The 19,010-nt window shown below is 45.8% G+C and overlaps 2 protein-coding genes across 3 annotated transcripts; both read left to right on the top strand.

Annotated features, from left to right (window-relative positions):
• Positions 1-2: 2 nt before the first annotated feature.
• LOC128270661 (uncharacterized) lies at positions 3-3,605 on the top strand. The gene is made up of 4 exons (XM_053008071.1): positions 3-479; positions 1,452-2,444; positions 2,526-3,368; positions 3,429-3,605. Exons 1-4 carry the CDS (start codon positions 3-5, stop codon positions 3,603-3,605), a joined length of 2,490 nt encoding a protein of 829 aa, XP_052864031.1.
• A 1,352-nt stretch (positions 3,606-4,957) lies between these two features.
• On the top strand, positions 4,958-18,790 carry LOC128274272 (nicotinate phosphoribosyltransferase). Of its 2 annotated transcripts, XM_053012406.1 has the most exons (12): positions 4,958-5,061; positions 5,426-5,649; positions 8,040-8,210; positions 8,280-8,406; positions 8,502-8,585; positions 8,708-8,835; positions 13,533-13,673; positions 13,770-13,941; positions 14,865-15,431; positions 17,654-17,919; positions 17,991-18,400; positions 18,482-18,790. In XM_053012406.1, exons 2-12 carry the CDS (start codon positions 5,544-5,546, stop codon positions 18,557-18,559), a joined length of 2,250 nt encoding a protein of 749 aa, XP_052868366.1. In that variant the 5' UTR covers positions 4,958-5,061; positions 5,426-5,543; the 3' UTR covers positions 18,560-18,790. The 2 variants fall into 2 exon arrangements, with proteins under 2 accessions (XP_052868366.1, XP_052868367.1); XM_053012407.1 differs by lacking the exon at positions 14,865-15,431.
• Positions 18,791-19,010: the final 220 nt, after the last annotated feature.

Raw genomic sequence — 19,010 nt, 5'->3', positions numbered from 1 at the left:
CAATGGTAGTGAACGCTGACAATCCCTCCAGCCTCACAGTAGCGAGCCAACAAGTTGAGCAGGTGGAAACCTTTCAATATCTTGGTAGCCAGACAACGCCTGATGGAGGTACCAAGAAAGATATAGCCATGCGGATCAGGAAGGCCAGGGGTGCATTTGCAGGTCTTCGAAATATCTGGCGCTCAAACCAGATCACTCTGCACACCAAGACCCGGATATTTAACTCTAACGTTAAATCTGTGTTGCTATACGCCTGTGAGACGTGGTGCGTATCCACAGAAATAACGCAAAAACTGCAAGTCTTCGTCAACCGCTGCCTGCGATACATCATTCGGGCATGGTGGCCTAACAGTTGGATATCCAACGAGGAACTCCACCGTCGATGCCAGCAGCGACTGATTGAGATTGAAATCCGGGAGCGCAGGTGGAGGTGGATCGGACACACCCTGCGAAGAGGAGCAAACGAGATCTGTAGGGAGGTACTGGACTGGAACCCGCAAGGGCAACGGAGGAGGGGCAGGCCCAGAGGCTCTTGGCGGCGAAGCCTGGCCGACGACATCCGGGCTGCTGACGGAAACCTTTCCTGGCGCCAGGTAAAGGCGATAGCGGGTAACCGTCAGCAGTGGAGAAATTTAACTTCATCCCTCTTGTCGCGCCGATAAGACGGCGGACACAGGACCTGTAAGTAAGTAAGTAATTAGTAAGTTTTGGGCAAATTGTTATCGGTCAGTATTTTTCTGACAAACCCAGCTAAGATGGCCTATTGCGATGCTATAGACATTATAAGTTCTAAAGGAAAATGATTCCCGATATTGGCGTACATAGGGATTGAAGAAGCGGCGGATAATCTCGGTCTGCAGATAAACAACAAGATCAAATTCATGATGGTACCCTCAGCAACGCTACTAACAAAGATCCGTGGGGTTGAAGTACCACATGATGAAAAATGTACAATGTCTCAAATCTTGTTAGCTTGGGCGGTATTACAAAACTAGTCAACGTGTCATGCAATTTTATTTTGGCTATGCTGTCATATGCTGCCTAGAAAACGATACGGAGATTGTAAGTACTCTTTTAAGGATTTGCCGCATAGTGAAGATCGGGTCAACAATTTACTTTTTTGGTTCCTCTCTGATAGTTACCAACAACTTCTACCATATTTAACGTATGGAACTAGTCGTAACTGCAAATCGAGGTAGAAGATCTGCAAGGCGGTATTTATATACCCCTATAGTTGCAACACATAACTATACCTCACTTTTGTGGAATAAGATAGATGATACCCAGTCACTATCCCACATACCATAACACATCATAACACTCATATATTTTCATGCTTTCAAAACTTCTAAAAGACAAGCAACTATATGATCAGGACCCATATGTTGGGTATGGACCGATATGGACTAAACTGTTTTACTTAAATTAATTCCTTTCTTTCGAATTTTCAGATTCAAGCTGACGATCTTTTACCGAAATGTATTTGCGGTTCCTGCTATCTGAAACTCGAAAGCATAGATCAATTCGCTTTGATGGCGAACAGAACGGAGGATGCCTTCCGGGCGTGGATTCGCCGCCTGCGAGGCCTCAACTGTTCCGACGAGCTGGTGCAAAACGTCAATCTAGTTTTGCCCCTCTTTAGACCCCAACAGTCGACGGCGGCGACCGATTGCTCAGGCGACCAGAAAAGCAATATCCAAGCATTTCACATGAAGGAACAACAACAACAACAGCGGTTCTTCGTTGCCTCCGGCCTTCAGAAGCCGGTTCCAGCGGCCAACTTTACACAGGGCAACATCACCCCTGCGGAGGTCAGCACCATATCGTACAGCGATCTGAAACTTGGGCTTCTGATCAAAGACCAGGAGCTACTGAAGCTGATCCTGAAAGCCCTAAAGTGGGCCGAAAATGATCGACGAGCATCGTTCGATGTGCTGATACAGCGATTGAAAAACTCGAGCTTCCGCGAGATCCTCTCCAATCACAATCTGCTCAACGATGGCGATCTGACGCAGCTCCTGAAGTCCTACATCGGTCAGGGGGTGATGAACAGCTTCACGTCTCCACCTGCGACGGCATCAACCGGTGCAACCGTCAACGCTAATGTGCCGCCCCCATTGGTGTTGTCGTCGTCCATTGTGCCCCCGGCGGGTAATGTTTTGGGAGGCCATATCGGCCATTTTAAACTGGCACCGGTTCCACCATATCCAACCAACATCGGACCAGTGAGCACCGCTCCGCAAACGACAGGAAATACGTTTAAAATCGATGACGCCTCCGTAACGCAGATGGAAGTGGGCATTGATCCTGATCTTTACCTGCCGTACGACGATGAAGACAGCAGCAGTGCGACCAAGTTTGACCACAGATTTGACGATCGGCAAGATAACACGGTGACTATTAAATTGGTTACAACATCCGATAACTCTGAAGACGACCGGAAGGTACAGCATTATTGCGCTACGAAGGTTCTTATGGACGATCCCATCCCATACTAACCTAAATGCTTTGCTTTGTTTTTGCAGATGATTCCTGCTATTCTGAACGTTCGCAGCAGCAACCGCTTTCAGTGCAGCGTCTGCCCGGAGTGTTTCGCTACAAATGGCGAACTGCAGCAACACATTGTTCAGACTCATCTTCCAACCGCACGCCCAATGCCGTTGATGTCGGAACATGGCAAACCGGCGATCAAGATCCGGGTACGCAAAACCAAGCATTTACTATCGGCTCCACCGCTGCAGCCTACACCGGTCAAACCACTGGTCAGTTCTCCGGTAGAAACGGTTTCCAAAACACCACCCCCTTTGACGATCGTACCATTGAAGATACCCGCTTCAACCACGATCACCGTGGTTCCAGTTAGCAAACCTCAACCATCAACCGCGGAAAATGTGAAATCAGTTTCCGTACGAGAACCATTGCAAGAATCGCCACCAAAGGTGGAACTGACACGCAAGTCGCAGCGAAAACCGGTGAAGAAAGTAAATCCATCGAGCCCAGTCCCTTCGCAGAAGCAAAAGGTGACGAAAGCAAAAAAGTCAACCCCAACGCCCGTGGAAGAAGAGCGACACCCGGTGACGAAGGTTTCCCGCAGGACGCCTTCCGCGTTTTGTACCGTGTGCCGGAAAACGTTACCGGCCCGCGAAAGCATTCGGGATCACATGGAAAGGCAGCACTCTCGGTTCGAGTGTGAAAAGTGTGGCCGAGCGTTCAAAAGTGCCGTCAACTTGGCACGCCATCAACAGTGCCACGCGGGGGTGATGGTTGAGGGTCAGTCTGCGAAAACGAAACCCCAGAACTCACCAGGAGATGAGCTGCACAAGTGCACGCATTGCGACAAGGAGTTCCGGAAGTTGCTTCATTTGAAGGTAGTGTGTTAATGATTAATCATGCGGAATTTGCGAATAAAAAATATCCTTTCCTTACAGTTGCACCTGAACAATCATCACAACGAAAGCAAGAGCACCGTAAAGCCGAGCTCTACCGGTGCAGCCTCCGGAACTGTGACATCGCTTCGCAAGCGAACGCCGAATGGTGTCATTGCAGGAAGCAGCGTGTCTGAAGTTGGCCGTACAAAGCGTAAAAGTACAATAACTAGAAAATAGCCCACTGAAGGGAGTGTTGCAGTAGTAAACAAAAATAATGCAAACGAAAGAGGCTAACGTAGGAAAACTGTGCCCGTGACCGAAGAGGCTCTAAAAGGTGCCGTGCAAAGTGTATTAAGTTAGACCAAAATACGTTCGATACAATCGCATACATTACCGTTTTGTATGTTCGTAAGCTTAAGTTGGTTTTTAGTAGCGAATAGGAAGATGCTGATCATAGTAGGCCCAACCCAGTTGATTCCTGGCCGGCGTGTCATAATAAATCATCAATAAAGAATGGAATTTACTAACCTGCCTTGTCTGTTTCGCCGAGAATCACAGGAACTTTTCACTTTTGAGTAGCACACTTTCAACTCTGGCGGAAAATTTGTTTACCAAAACGAATGTCCTTAGCCGAGACTCGAACTGAACAGCGCTACTGTCAGATTTGTCCTTCAAAATACCTTCACAAAAAACACGACTGTGAGAGTAAGGCTTGATGAAGAAAACCGGATTGGTATCGTTTGGAAAATAATAATTAATCGAATGTTCTTCTCACTGCTATAAAACTGTTACAGCATTACTTGGGAGTGATATGTGCTGGAAGGATTCTATCAATAATTAAAGTCATTCAAGTCAAATACCAGCCCATCATGAAGGACCGTGATCCAGCCTTACCGTCTTCAGGCCGCAGTCGGCCCACGGCTATTTACATTCGCGAGGGCGCAATCACTCACACAACAGTCACTCGAACCGGTGCACTATGGGGAAAAGGAGATCATAAGACAACTTTAAAAATCACTATTTTCCCTATTATGCCTCTGGTTTTAGTTATATTAGGCTAAGATAGATAAGTTGTCTATGACAAATCCGGATTTTTAGCCTTTCATGTTCATGTCAGAATGAACCTTTAAAACCAACTTTTATCAGCTACTTTAACGCGATCGTTAGCACAGTTCTGCAACGGTCATGTACCTGTATTATACATCATTCGAAAGGTAATGAATCGTTCTTTCATATGAAATAATCAAATGTCTTCGTTTTGCATTGCTGGTACATTTTTATCGGGAATTAGTATAGTAAGCTACGAAAATATACAGTTTTTCGATTTTGGTAATGCAGCAAAAAAATGTTTCGCGTTTTTCCGCCTAAACGAGGCATTACAATAGAAATTTAGGTAATTTTAAACAATTTGCAGTAATAGATTCCAGTAATTCCATAGATTCTTCCTAAAAACAAAATATGTCCGCCTTTCGCATACAAATTCCCTACTGTGCGGTGGCGTGTTGGTGTGTGTCACGCGCGTTGCTTGGAAAAAAACAAAAAAAACACTCGCGCTCCCAAAACAGGCAAGTTCTCCGTCAATTTTTGGTACGCGTTTGAACTGTTCGGTTGAAAGGCTTGTCGCGCGTCTCTGGTCCGATCGCGGTAACGGCGCCGCACTGTGAAAACACATCGTGTCGCCAATTCACTAGAGGTAACCTTAACTCTGCGAAAGGAAGTGACCAGCCAGAGGCCGTTTGACGGTCGGAAACGGGTTTCAGCGCACGACGCGCTCCTCTCTAGCTGTGACTGTTTACGTTTTTTTCTCCCGTTGTTCCCGCGACTCGACACCAGCGCGCGGCGTGTTCGCCTCTTATGTGATTTTTTGTGTTCCGTTACCGACGTCCTCGGGTTACTAGGTTAAAAGAAGTGTTACGCCTCTTCACGCCAACTGCTGACAGTTGGCTCGGTTTACTATCTGTCGATCTCTTTACACTTTGTCCCTTTTCGAGTGATCCGCAAAGAAATCGGAAGAGAATCACTGTTTCTAACGCGATCTTCTTCGGTCTTCCATCCAGTGCGTGCGTTATCAGCACCGCCGTGTGTGAGTGTTTGTGAGTGTGTGTCTCGTTGCGTGCCCGCGTCTAATCAGCCGACTGACCGCCCCGATCCCACTCTACACGATCCAGCGACACAATGTCCTCGATGAACCGCGAACTGTCCGAGGACAGCGCGTTTGCCGCGGGCCGCAACAGTTGGAACCGCCACTACCATAACAGCGTCGTGCAGCCGCTGCTCACAGGTAAGAGTCCATGAATTTGTTTGTGTGCCATTCACGCCATTTCACGTTTTTATCACTAAAGGCGAAGCAGAAAACGACGAAAAACAATTGAACTGAGCGCGCGGAGAGAGAGCAGCGCGGATTTAGAGAAAAAGGGCGCGCATACCACTATAAGAGCCGACTAGAACCTTACGCGAATGGCTAACGCACACATTTGGCACAGCATCGTGGTGTGCCGGGGTTTCGTCACACGCTGTACAATGCCACAATGGCGCACGTGGTGGTCGAAAATAGAACAGCATAGTTTTGTTTGTTACATTGCGATTGATTGATTTATACGATTTGCTTTCAACGTGCGCCTTGGCATCAGCATGGATTACTTTCTATTTACTTACTATTTAGGCGCAAATATTGGGCACTTGAATTCAATTCGAAATCAAATATGGCTTGGACATTTGAATAGTTTCAAGAAAGGGCAATGTGGAAATGAGCTTCTACTTGTAACAACACCGTTATGCTTTTTCCAATTACTGCCCCGTAAATATTCTAACTTTGGCGTAAGAAGTCGTGTTTAGAAAAAGGGCCATAAAAAAGCATCGGTTATCTTTCAGAAAAACAAACTCCTATAAGATACAAACCTAGCAAACACTCAGCAATAAAATTTTAATGTTTTTTCTCAATTTTTGGTGTAAAAACATGATAGAACCATATTTTGCTTCACTTGCCTTCCGAAAAGGATAGAGAACCCATAGTGTGCCCCACCGGGCGATTTAACTTTCGATTTCGATGTCATTCATGAGAACAACTGGTCGATGGATAGTACGCGTCATCGTACAACTCGCATTGGCTGCTGCACTTCTGCTCCCACACGCCCAAACATTGTTTCATTCTCATCCAATTTTAAGTCCTTCAATACTGTACTGGTCCATTATTTTAATCCACTTCTGACGGGCACTGGATGCATTTTGCAGCTATTAGCATTAACCTACCCCCGAGTGGCGGAACGGAACGATTAAAAAATCCAGTACGTCCTCGCCCGTACACAGGTTGACCCAGGGCAGAGGACAAAAAAAACCTTCGATACGTTTTATCGGCCGCTTTTGGCATCAAGCGATTATATCACATTACCTTTTATCTCGCTGGCCCGGCTACCGGTTGACGCGTGATTGTCGTTTTTTATCAACAGTTTGTGCAATTAGTGACTTGAAATTGATGCAAAGGGTCCGAGAGCTTAAAAGGGCCGCCGTAAGGCATCCGGCGGGCAGAGTTTCTTCCGTGATTGTTCTCGTGCGGTGCGAGTTGATGTTTGAATGTTGATAAGAGCAAACCGTTCATCATTCCTGTAGGTGCGTTCTGCATCCGCTTTCCCGTGCACGTCTTGGACTTTGAGCGAGCTGGCAAACAGTGAAAAAACATGCCGCCGGTACTTTTGATTTGTACTTCTTTTGTTTTAGAAGTGCGAAGTATAGTCAAAATAAAATAGATCGATTTTGGCTATCCGAGGAATGCAACAATAGTTAGTCCCCTTATCGTCACGAAATGTTTTGTTTTGTAACTCATAATGATTTTGCTGTTTCTTATTTTTCTCATTTTCTTACATTTAATTGAAATAAAAACTGATAACATTTTTACCTTTATCAGTAGCGCCATCGTAGATCGATTACGACCGGCCTATAGCTAAGGTTAAGTTAGTAGACAAACATGTTATTCCTTGAAATGACATAGCGTTGTTAGCCTTTATTAGTGTTTTGTTTTACAAGTACCCATTACCCAAGCACGGCTACGCTTGCGTCATTGGCATTTCGCTTTCATTACAAAAAAATAACAAGCCGTTTTGATTACGCCACTACATTAATATTGTTTCATTTCAATGCTGTAGTTAATACTGAAAAGATGTACCTGTAGTGACTTAACAATAACCCTGAAAACTGATGCATCATAGGCAATCTATGGCTTGTGTCATTTTTGTCTTTCAATTTATTTATTACAAAACATTAAACGGGCAACTTAGCCTAATTGACATCAAACAACTCAACTTAGCACTTAGAACTGAAACTAATCACATTCACATCACATCAAAACATTTTCTAAGAATGAAAGCAAAAACAAGACATTTTTCGTCTTTTGGTCAATCATAGAGTCGCATTCGATTCATCGAAGCAAATCAATTAGAGTCCCTCTTATGTATTCCAGTTAGTCAGACAGTGATGCAATCTTTGGCCGTGATGAAATGTTCTCAAGCGATAACGAAATGGGCGTCTGACTCAATACGCGGAATGAATCTTTGAATGAACAAAATAGAAATAATACTATTAAACACAATTGAAAAAAAATAACAAATAAACAATGCATTGTTAAATATAATCAAAATAATTATTGGCTTTGCACTTTCTTTCCATTCTTTTTTTCAGATTTGTACCAAATAACAATGGCATACGCGTACTGGAAGTCCGGCAAAACCGACGACCATGCCGTTTTCGATTTGTTTTTCCGCACGAACCCATTCCAGGGCGAGTTTACCATCTTTGCCGGGTTGGAGGAGTGTCTCAAGTTTTTGGACGGGTTCCATTACTCAGAAACAGGTACGTGTGGTACAATGGAAAAATACTGCACTAAAAATATAATGCACGTAAAATGTTTTTTCACCCTAGATATTGAATATCTCAAGCATGCCTTGCCGCAGGGCATTGAGGAAGAATTTTTCGAATATTTAAGTCAACTGACGGCAAAAGACGTCACGTTGTTCGCGATCGAGGAAGGATCGGTGGCATTTCCAAGGTGAGCGCAACGTCATATTGAAGTAAGATTCAAGATCAATGTTCCGAGACTGTACCCCCTAACACCCGTTCAAATGGCTTGCTTTCACCGACCAGAGTTCCGCTCATCAAAGTGGCAGGGCCACTGATCATAGTGCAACTGTTGGAAACTACACTTCTAACTCTGGTGAATTATGCAAGGTAAGCAGCCTCACGGCGACTGTCGATCACCTTTCTGATCGATGACAGAAGACGCGATCCCACAGCGCAAACCTTAACCTTCCTTTTATAACCACGCTACGCCTACACGCGTTCCGTTGCAGTTTGATGGCCACGAACGCGGCGCGCTATCGTATGGTCGCGGGAAAGCACATACATCTACTGGAGTTTGGCCTGCGACGTGCCCAGGGCCCGGATGGTGGGCTCTCTGCGTCCAAGTATTCCTACATCGGTAAGTAGAAACGCTTGGCGAACCTCAAAAGATGCACCGATTGGTTCCGAATGTCAAGATTTCAGACGCGTACTAAGACCTTCATGAGACCCGTGCAGTAGGTTGTAGCGTTTCCGATAGGTGTTTGGCACAAGAAGCGTAGAAAAATGACGAATGCCTCTTTCAGGGTCACCGGGTGGCAGCGGGGGCAGAAAGGGAAAGTGTAGCCAAACGGATATGGTTCCATGGAACGCCCCGCCCAAAACACACAGGATATATGAAGCACTTTGTTGTTATTTACGTTCTCAATCACGCTTCGAACGAAAACTTCTTCAACCAGCTCGAAGATCTCAACCCCTCGGGGGGCCAATTCTGGCTTCACAGTTGACGTGTGCCGTGACTGGAGCGTTTGGCGGTGCTGGGAAAGGCCGGGGTGGCAACACCGTAACACCGTTGCTGTGAGATTTCCTTGACAATGGAAGGGCAATATTGTTTTCTTCGATCCGTTTGTTGCGATCTACAAAATAAACCAACGGGCCGAGGGGTGCAAAGTTTTCGAGCGAGCGTACGACAGCTCCAAACTCCCTGTGACCTCCGTTTGAGGTTGCACCTTTTTCAACAAAACCCAGCGAACCCCATTCCTTCCTTCCTGGTCCTGGTCACGAATCAAATTGCGAACGAATTCATACACCATTGAAAAATAGCATTTTCAGTCAATGTCAATGGCGCGTGCACGTGGCCAAATAGCATGGAAGGTACGTAGCTTGGGCACCCGCGATGTCAGCAGCTTAACGGACTGTCGCCCGTCGTGCCCGCTCCAATGCAGAGTGCAACGGACCACTGCACTTGGTGCACTATTGCGGGAAGGCCGATCGCACGTCAATCATCGTACTATGCTGTGTGTGTGTGTACGCGGAGCGACGAGCATTCAAAACTGTTTCGATCAAATCACAAAAGCATGCACTTCGATGGGAGACCGATTACGTAAGAACCGGTAGCCTGCAAGCCACAGCCCTGACGCGACAATTGCTCTAACGATCAAACAATAATGGTTTTGTAGTGGGCCGGATTGCTTGTGTATGTGTGCGCCTGTCCTTCATGGAGGCGTGACGTCTTTCACTTGAAGTTTGTAGCAAAATCCTTCGGAGGGTTCATTTTACAATATGACTAATGTTTGCGCCAAGGTGTACCTTTTGTCATCCGGAAACAATATACCAAGAAATATCGAACTGATTGTTGAGTGTCTAATGTTTTTTTATAATGTTTCTGCAAAGTGGCCAATTTTGAAGAGCATTAAACTATTCGCTTGGATCTACCACGCTGCAATGATGCGACGCACCGGAGCGGTGTACTCGAGATCGAAAACGAGGACATCAACTACCTTGTTCACACCGATCATGCACACCGAGAACGCCAGCAGGCAACCGAAAAAGTTGCGCAGCCCTCTGGCAATTCGTAATTTGCCATGCGCCCGGGCACGTTTCAGAGCCCTTTCTCGGTTGAAACGCCCGAGGATGTGTTCTTTAATGGTCCGATAGGCAGAAACACAGTCACACACTGTCCTCCGAGTTCCGGTCTGTCCGTCACTATGATGCTGTTGTCGATTAAGGCTCGCATTCATTGTCAACCTTGTCAAATCCATCAACTCCGGTGGCGGTGTGAATCGATCGTACAGCTCCATACGTACCAGAACCAGTAAGCCTCCTGGCAGCGATGGGGCTTCACTGTTAGACCACCACTTCTGGTGCTGCTGGCAACCTAGGAACGCAACGTACGTATCCAGGTCCGTGGCCAACACCTTAACCTCGGCGAGCCTTTCGGTGTGTTGGTACTTCGGACGAAGGCTCACCTGGTGGTAGAAGGAAGCGTTCGAATCCTTCGCATAAAGCCCAACGCTGTACATCTCGCCAAAACCTGGACACTCAAACTGTAAGCGTATCAGTCCACGCACCGTACCGGTCAGCACTCTGATGCAGTCCCACTTTGCCGTTACACTGACCGGAAGGTGGAACATAGAAACGAGGCTCGGATGTGGATCGAGCCGCGCGTAGATGTACCACGTGTTGACACGGGCAAACTGTTCGTTAACATCGTAAACGCTTGTCGTGTGCGGCCGGTTATACGGTGGACACTCACCGTAGAATGGTGGCTGCTGGAGGTTGGCGATACTCCATGTTGATAGGATGATCATCAGAATGCAAAAGAGTACCGGTTGCCGCATGTTGGTTGGCTGAGAATTTAAACGGAAACGGTAAATTGTCTTCAGAATAAATTCAAATGGTAACGATCTCAACAGCGTGTCGTTCCAACCTTGCGCTAAGAAGGAAAGTACGTCGAGCACATCTACTCTCCACATTCTATTTTACTATCTGTTGCCGTGCAGTCCAGTTACCAAACGAAGCAACCTTTCCAAGGACTAGTTCCCAAACATCAGTCGTACTTTCAGAGACGTTACCGGTTGCAGGAGGACCCTTCCTGTTTGGGTGTTAATTTTGTTGACAAACTAATTAAAATGTCATTAGGGACCGTGATGTAGAAAAGATTGTTTCATAGCAGGATATTCTTCGCATGGTTCTCGTAAACAACGTATCGAGTTACGCAACGTCGCAACAGCATAGTTCGTTCTCACCGGCAGGCCCTTGGTCCTTGGAAATAAGCGCAAGTCTGTGACAGTGTCCCATCGCAAACTACACTTCAGCAGGACTCGTACATCAACAGACAAGGATGGCCGGCCAGGTTTTGTCAATTCCTCCGTACAGCTCTGGCAATAAACAGCGTACTTTCGGTTTCGCGCGCGTTACGCAGCCGAGAATGCAGTAGTGTGTTTGCAAATTGCCGAACCATTTTAGTGCAAAGCAGAAAACCACAAACAAATCAGGGCTTGTCCCCCCACAATCCTTTGATGGTCACCAGATGTCGTGCAGTCTGACTGCGCTTATCGATGCAGAGACCACACGCGATTTTATCTATAGCCCGATAGACAGTGCTAGGCTTTGGCAGCATAAATAGCGCCCGATTTTACGCAGGTTTATCGACGGTTTGCGCGATCGTAAATTGGCCCGATCGAACGGCTCGAGTTACTAGCGGCCTAGCCGGCCTGTGTCAAACGGTGTGAAAAACGATGGGCATGGCGATGGAAGAGGACTTTCGTAGTGCGCCACCAGGGGAAATGTTGGACGGAGGCAATAGAATAATTTATGTTTCTGCTTCGTTCGCGCTACTTGGCCATTTGGTTGGTCGGTCTTTTGAGCGAACATGACAAACCACATTACACTGGTCTCAACACGGATCTAGTCTAGGCGAAAAGGGAACTACCGCTAGCATGTCGATGGCACCGTGTTCTTGATTGATAGTTACGGGCTTTTCGACAATTCGCGAACTTAAGATCCGAAAAGTACTGCTTAACTATTGTCCAATGGTTAGTAGCCTCTCCGTGAGTGGGCAAATGGAAGCCAAATATGCCAAACATATGCTGTGTAAGTAGGCAACACTGCGTGAGGAAGATTACTTGACAGTAATTTATGGCATTAGAATGTATCTTAGTTTCAGTATGTCGCAATACGCCAAAGAGGTTAACAAATTGCTGCACGCCTTTCATGCCTTGAGCGATCGTTCAAATTATTGTTGGCGATCGCATCAAATCAGAAAACGCCATCATAAGCAATTTACAACCATAAAACGCCAGGACATTTTGCTGAGTTCGAAACACGAAACCGTGTTCCAATGGGGAGTGAGAAGGAAAAGAAAAGCAGGAAATTATAAAGTGTCAAGCATAAACGCAAAGTTAAAAATGACTGCACCAAACAGATAAATGAAAAGCTGCAGCTTTGAGAAGCGCTCCCAATGCCTGCCCTGCCGTCTAAAGTAGGACCTTCTGTAGAGCGGCTTCTCTAAAATGGAGCAAATAATTGCTGGAATTTCCGACTTTTCTTCGCTTGGCAGGCCGCGTGTCCGTGTGTGTGGCGCGCGTGGTGATTTTCTGTGCGAAGATTGATCAATAACATCACCATATAAACTGAACATCCGTTGTTTCCAGACAAGGGCCCTGGAACTAGGATATGCCGAGCCTCTAGATGTTTGTTAGGAACTTAGCGATGAGCGGGGGGGTCTTGTTGGACGAAGGTCGATGGAGGTAGTTCTTTTCTTTTTTACGATTTTTCGCCTACCATCGCGGGGCGATATTGTAATTGGACACGTTAGACTCTCGGCTGGTGTGGTGATGCTCCAATTGAGGCTTTTCGCGAAGGGAGAAAAAATATGCAGGACCCAAACCATTTTCATTTCGCTTTGTGATTTGTACCCTCGTATATTTGATAGCAAAATAAAATAATTATGTTTTCTCGCACATCATTTCTAGCTTCTTTCGATGGATTCGGTTTATCGAAGCGAAGCTAGAGCTGCCATGAAAAGCACCTTTTTGGGTACATCCTACAGAACATGGATGGTTTATAACACCCGATTGTTGTAGATGCCGTGCCCTAACGGAACCAACGGACCGTGAAACTATTCGTAAAGTTGCAGGATCACGCCAAGCGCTGCTTCGACCGCCAAGGCCAATCGGGCCGGAACGGAACGGAACAGAAACGGTTTATAGGTTTACGGACTTTATCCATTATCAACTTTCTCTGCTCCGCGTTGCAATATTAGCTTCCCCACGAGTTTTGCTGCACATACTCTGCTCTGCTGCACATTTTACATTTCTGCACTCCTCATTTCAGGGGGCTTCGATGGCACGTCGAACGTGCTGGCCGGAAAGTTGTTCAACATTCCCGTGAAAGGTACACATGCTCACGCCTACATAACGTCCTTTACCGGAATCGATGAGTTGAAGACGCGCATCCTGCAGCACAAGGAAAGCGGTAAGTGTTTTGTTTCATCCTTCGCTTCCGCCATCAATTTTATCAAACGGTTTAAACTTCTTGGTTTTTACTTTACTCTAACGCGTCTGTCTGTAGGAGCCTCACGCGATCTCTTGGAGCTGGCCATGGAGCACCGGGTGCAACTGGCCAATGTGTTGGACGTATCGACGGACGAGAGCAGCGAGGGAGAGCTGGCCGCCATGGTTTCGTTTGCGATCGCCTTCCCGGACGGGTTCATGGCGCTAGTCGACACGTACGATGTCAAGAGGTATTCCGCTTCTAGGCTCTACTCTCTCGGATGATGTCTTTCCCTTTTCTTTTCTGTTCCCTTAGTTCTTTCTTGTTCCCTTAGTCGATCTTTCGTTATTTTACTTTTCTTTGATGATCTGGTTCTGGTTTTATTTCCAGTTCTCTGTCCTTGTTGATGAAAGTGCCATAACACTGTTTTCATTCTTTCTTACTTGCTTAGTTCTGCTTTCGTTGTCCTATTATCTATTATTAAGTTGTTTTGTGTGCCAATTAAAAGACCCTGCCCTCGAACAACCAACTTTACCCATGTGCAGAATCTGTGGTACTAGGAAGAGAAGTGAATTTGGATGGTTTTTGACATAGCAAGGCACTACTAAATGTTTGCAGTGCATTGCAGTATTGAAGTTTGAGCTTCAACCCGAACAGTGTTTGTTTTCTTCCCCAATTTTACCTTTAGCTTTGACACATAAAACAAAACAATACTGTCTGACAGCGATATCAATGGAAATTTCGTAGTAGCAACTAAATCCGCTAACGGATCCGCTTACCCTTTTCGTTGTTGTTTTGCCCTGACATGCGTAGTATTATGTATCAGTAAGGGATAATCTTTCGGCCAAATATCTTTTTCTTGCTACAGTCGTTATCGAATAGTTTTGGCTAATCTCTTCAACTCTTACTCAATTGCCTTCATTCGTTGCATCGGTATCCGTTGTTTGGCAAGGACATTATTAGCTGTAATTAGAACCCCCTTAAGAACTCTGCTGAATTGTTGTTGCAAATTTGTGTTTGTGCAAGAGATTTCTGTAACATCCGGTTGGGGATCGGTAAACTGCTTAATGTAATCCATGTCCCTTGGTGAATGTCTGCTACATCATTGTGTTTTGAGTGCTACCGTGTTGTGACATCATCATGAAAACCCTTCTTTGGTGCTTATGCTTCAAGCGATAAGCTGCTGGGCGAGGCGATCGTTGACCTGCTTGATGCACCCGATACAATCGTTTGTGATCCTTTCTGTGTGGGTCGCATTCACGATCTCGAAGGAAGTTCGGACGAACTGCACCAATCGTACAGCGTAGCCCCGCTACCGGAGATTCCGGAAGAGGAGTGCAATGGATGCTGTCCGGAAGAGGATCAACCGCCGGCGGCGGATGAGCTAGAAGCAGTGGCAGAAGACGGTGGAGAGCAGCAAACCGAAGCACAGGAGGAGGAGGTAGAATCAGTAGCGGCAAATGAAAGTGAGGATCTATTGCCTCCTGAAATAACAGTCGCGGCCGAAGAGAGTCCCCCGGCGGAGGAAGAAACGAGCTCTCCGTTTAAGAACGACGTAAACGGTAACGAGGATATTGAAGATCAAAACTTGCTTCCGGCTGAGCAAGACAATGAAGAAGATGAACGGAAAGACACGGAACTCGAACCGTACGAGGCTGAAGAGGATCATACCAGGTGTACGAACTGTGAGGCACTGAACACCATGATCCACCATCTGAGGTCCGTTGGAAAGTCCTTCAGGTAATGATGGCACGAAGCGCGCAAACCGCGGAAAACAGTTTTTGAAGCCCCACGCTCGCCCAACTCATCACTACTTTCTGCTCATTGTCGCCATTGTCACGTTTCGCTGCGTTTTTGCGCGCGCGTTATCCCCATCGCGCTTATCCACTCCTAGAGCGAGTCAGACTTGCATTTACAATTGGTTTTTGCTTTGGAATGTCCTGGAGCGTGTTTTTGTGGTTTTGTTTTAGAGGAGTTTTCGTTATTGTTCCGCTTGCAAACATGTGCGCTAGCAGCAAGGAAGGATCTTCACTAACACTGGTTAAATTACACTCGCTCACACACTCAAAACTACTTCAATTAGTGTCGGCATGATTGTACACGGTGTCTGCTAGTGAAACCGAAAATGTTTCATTTTTCCAAATTTATGTTCCGAATATCAATATTTGTTTCGTTGTGTTTATCCTATTTTGTTTGAACAGTCACTCCCTTTTCTGTTTAGTGTTTTCAATGTTCACACCTGTGTTTACTGACTAATACCACTGCACAGTGCATGACAAGCGCCCAGGCCCAGGAATCGCACGCAAGGATGGAAACTCGATGTGTGGTGTATTAATGATTTAAACGTGCAATTTTTCATGATGATACTAGTCATATTGCTTCACAAAAACCGCTTCCCATCAAACACCGTATCCCATTTCGAAGGACTTTCCAACGTGACAGTGAAAACAGGGTGTTCTTGTTGGTGCACACATTATGGACATTCGAATTCTTTTCAAACGGGTTGCGATCGAGGATCGTTAATAGTGCAACACGCCATGCATATAAATCATGATGCTTTTCTTTGTTATTTTTTAGACTAAAGAAAAAATATGATCAAGCCCACCTCCCGAAACACAAAGTTCCGTTGAATCCTGTCAGACAAATGTGAATGTTTTTCAATGAACAGATAAGCGAACCCTGAAAATAGCTGAAATTGGTACCCTTCCCTGTGCCGTCATTAATTGCAATTGGTTTTTCGATTCGTCGCCGTTTCGTGATTTCGCAACTCCTGTCTCTCAGGCCACGTTTAATTGATATTCTGTTACCGTTTCTTATGCTGGTTTTTCTTATCCTGGATTATCAGAAGAAATTGTCAACATTCCTCCACAGTCCGAGAGAGCACTCTGCATGGCTTGTCAGTAACAGAAAAAAAGTTCCTGGTTTAAATGCTAAATAAGTGTTGATGCTTTTTGCTAATCGATCGCAGATATTGGTTAATTGGTTATCGCTTGGCGCTCATCACTGATCCTTAAATCATCTTATGATTTTCCTGTGAACAAACATGAGTAACACTTCAGCTCATCAGCAGTAAAAGTATAGAACGATTTGTACAAAAGTAGGCACGTGGGGTTTGTAGCTTTTTTGACTGACTGACTGACACCCAACAATATAAGCTTTTCGTAGGTTTAGCTTATTGCCGTTAACTCTAAACATTATTCTGTTTATATCCTTAAAGCACCTTCGCATCAAGTTATGAGATTATTTTTTTTTCAATGTAGCTAAAACTATATTTTTTAAAGTTTCCAAACTTTCCCTTTCATGTGCACGTAAATTTTATTCCATTTTGCAAAAACCACACAAAAATACGCTGTACTTAGTCGATGCTGCTGGCTTGAGCAGCGGCTTATAGCGGTCAGAAGTAGTATCCTTTCGCATTTGGATTTCAATGTACCTAGCCATCGCCGCCTGGCGGGCTACTTTCTCACGAGGTTAGCATCGGTTTAGTTTTATTTTAGTGTAAAATAAGATGATAAGAATGTGTTCATTTTCTGTACAAATAACCATTGGGTATTGTAGAATTGGCCAATGGATCCAATAATAGGTATTAGGTAGTAAATACATGGCACGAATATCATACCAAAGATATATAACTCCTTGTTTACTCCCATCATGTTCATTCTCTTTAGTGCGTCGTTGAAATCTGAAATCTTTTTACAATGTTTTATTCTGTTTTCTTTTGTCAATGTGCTAACCACTTCTCTAACAATTTACTCTAAATTTAATGTTTCACTTGTTCACTTGTTCTACATTATCTATCAAAACACAACTTCATCTTTAAACTGTCGTTCCTATTTCTACGTTCTATAAGCTCGCCTTCTGTCCACTGCCGCCAATCCTGCCATTCTAATTGTCCGATGATGTGTGCGTGATGGTTCCGTGGCCACCTCGTCCACGTCTTGTTTCCTTTCGCGTTTCCACAGGAGCGGTCTGTTGAACTTCTGTGCCGTGGCCCTTGCCCTAAACGACCAGGGCTATCGTGCGATCGGCATCCGCATCGATTCGGGTGATCTGGCGTATCTGAGCTGCTTGGCGCGCGAAACCTTCGAGCGGATTGCGGAGCGCTTTAAGCTGCCCTGGTTCAGCAAACTGACGATCGTGGCGTCCAACGACATCAACGAGGAAACGATACTCAGCCTGAACGAGCAGGGCCATAAAATTGATTGCTTCGGTATTGGGACGCATCTGGGTAAGTACTGCCATAATGCTTCGAATACCTGTATCCGTTTCATTGCCTGGGCTTCATTTCTACACCCACAGTAACATGTCAGCGTCAGCCAGCGCTAGGCTGTGTGTATAAGATGGTTGAGATAAACGCCCAACCGCGCATCAAACTGAGCCAGGACGTCGGCAAAGTGACGATGCCGGGCAGCAAGAACGTGTTCCGTTTGTACGGGGCCGATGGCCATGCGCTGATCGATCTGTTGCAGCGAGTCGACGAGAACCCTCCGGAAGTGGGTCAGAAGGTCCTCTGTCGCCATCCATTCCAAGAATCGAAACGCGCTTACGTTATTCCGACGCAGGTAGAGCCTTTGTACCGGGTGTACTGGACAGAGGGACGGGTCACGCAAGTGCTGCCCTCTCTGGAGGAGGTTCGCGAGCGCGTGCAGGTTTCGCTGAAAACCTTGCGCCAAGATCATAAGCGCACCCTCAATCCGACTCCCTATAAGGTAGTAAACAATCCTGTTCGTCGATTTCCTAAATAATATTGTTCTTCGTTCATTCTATCTATCGTCCTTCTCCGTTCGCAGGTTGCCGTGAGTGATAATTTGTACAACTTCATACACGAACTTTGGCTGCAGAATGCACCGATCGGTGAACTGTCATGATAAGGTGGCTGCTAGAAAGGTCCTGCAGGCAAAGCGGTTCAGTCAAAGCCTGTCGCTCTCGTTCTGCTCCGGCCGTGCTGTTTGGAGCACTTATGCTGAGCGCCGTTATTGCAACAGTGTTGCAATTTGTTTTATTTTTATTTTAAGCATAAAGTGTGTTGCTGTTTTTCTCCCTCTGTCCCTTACGTTTTATCGAAAAATGCAAATAGAAACGATGAAGGTCCCCGTCAACCATAGGGTGTCCTCAAATGGGCTGGAATATTGAAAAGTTTTGACACATACGTACCTTTAGCGCGCAACTTGCGCAAAATTAGCCCGCGGAATTGTGCGCCTTTTAAGGCCCTTACTTTGCACTTACTGGCCATTTCTCTGGTCTACCAATTGGTTGTGTGCGCAGGTGCAGTTGTGGTGTAGTGTGGCAGGAAATAGTACATAGAAAACATCTATCACG

This window comes from Anopheles cruzii, chromosome 3 (assembly GCF_943734635.1).
Source record: "Anopheles cruzii chromosome 3, idAnoCruzAS_RS32_06, whole genome shotgun sequence".
NCBI lineage: Eukaryota > Metazoa > Arthropoda > Insecta > Diptera > Culicidae > Anopheles > Anopheles cruzii.
The sequence above is the reverse complement of the archived record's forward strand: the minus strand, read 5'-3'. Positions and strand labels throughout refer to the sequence as shown.

Excerpts from the sequence above, each read along its gene's own strand:
- LOC128274272 (XM_053012406.1), top strand. The coding sequence starts at position 5,544 with ATGTCCTCGATGAACCGCGAACTGTCCGAGGACAGCGCGTTTGCCGCG. Across the intron at positions 8,211-8,279 it reads GTTCCATTACTCAGAAACAG|ATATTGAATATCTCAAGCAT; the intron begins GTACGTGTGGTA and ends TTTTCACCCTAG. Across the intron at positions 13,674-13,769 it reads CCTGCAGCACAAGGAAAGCG|GAGCCTCACGCGATCTCTTG; the intron begins GTAAGTGTTTTG and ends GTCTGTCTGTAG.
- LOC128270661 (XM_053008071.1), top strand. The coding sequence starts at position 3 with ATGGTAGTGAACGCTGACAATCCCTCCAGCCTCACAGTAGCGAGCCAA. Across the intron at positions 480-1,451 it reads CAAACGAGATCTGTAGGGAG|ATTCAAGCTGACGATCTTTT; the intron begins GTACTGGACTGG and ends TCGAATTTTCAG. Across the intron at positions 3,369-3,428 it reads GGAAGTTGCTTCATTTGAAG|TTGCACCTGAACAATCATCA; the intron begins GTAGTGTGTTAA and ends CTTTCCTTACAG.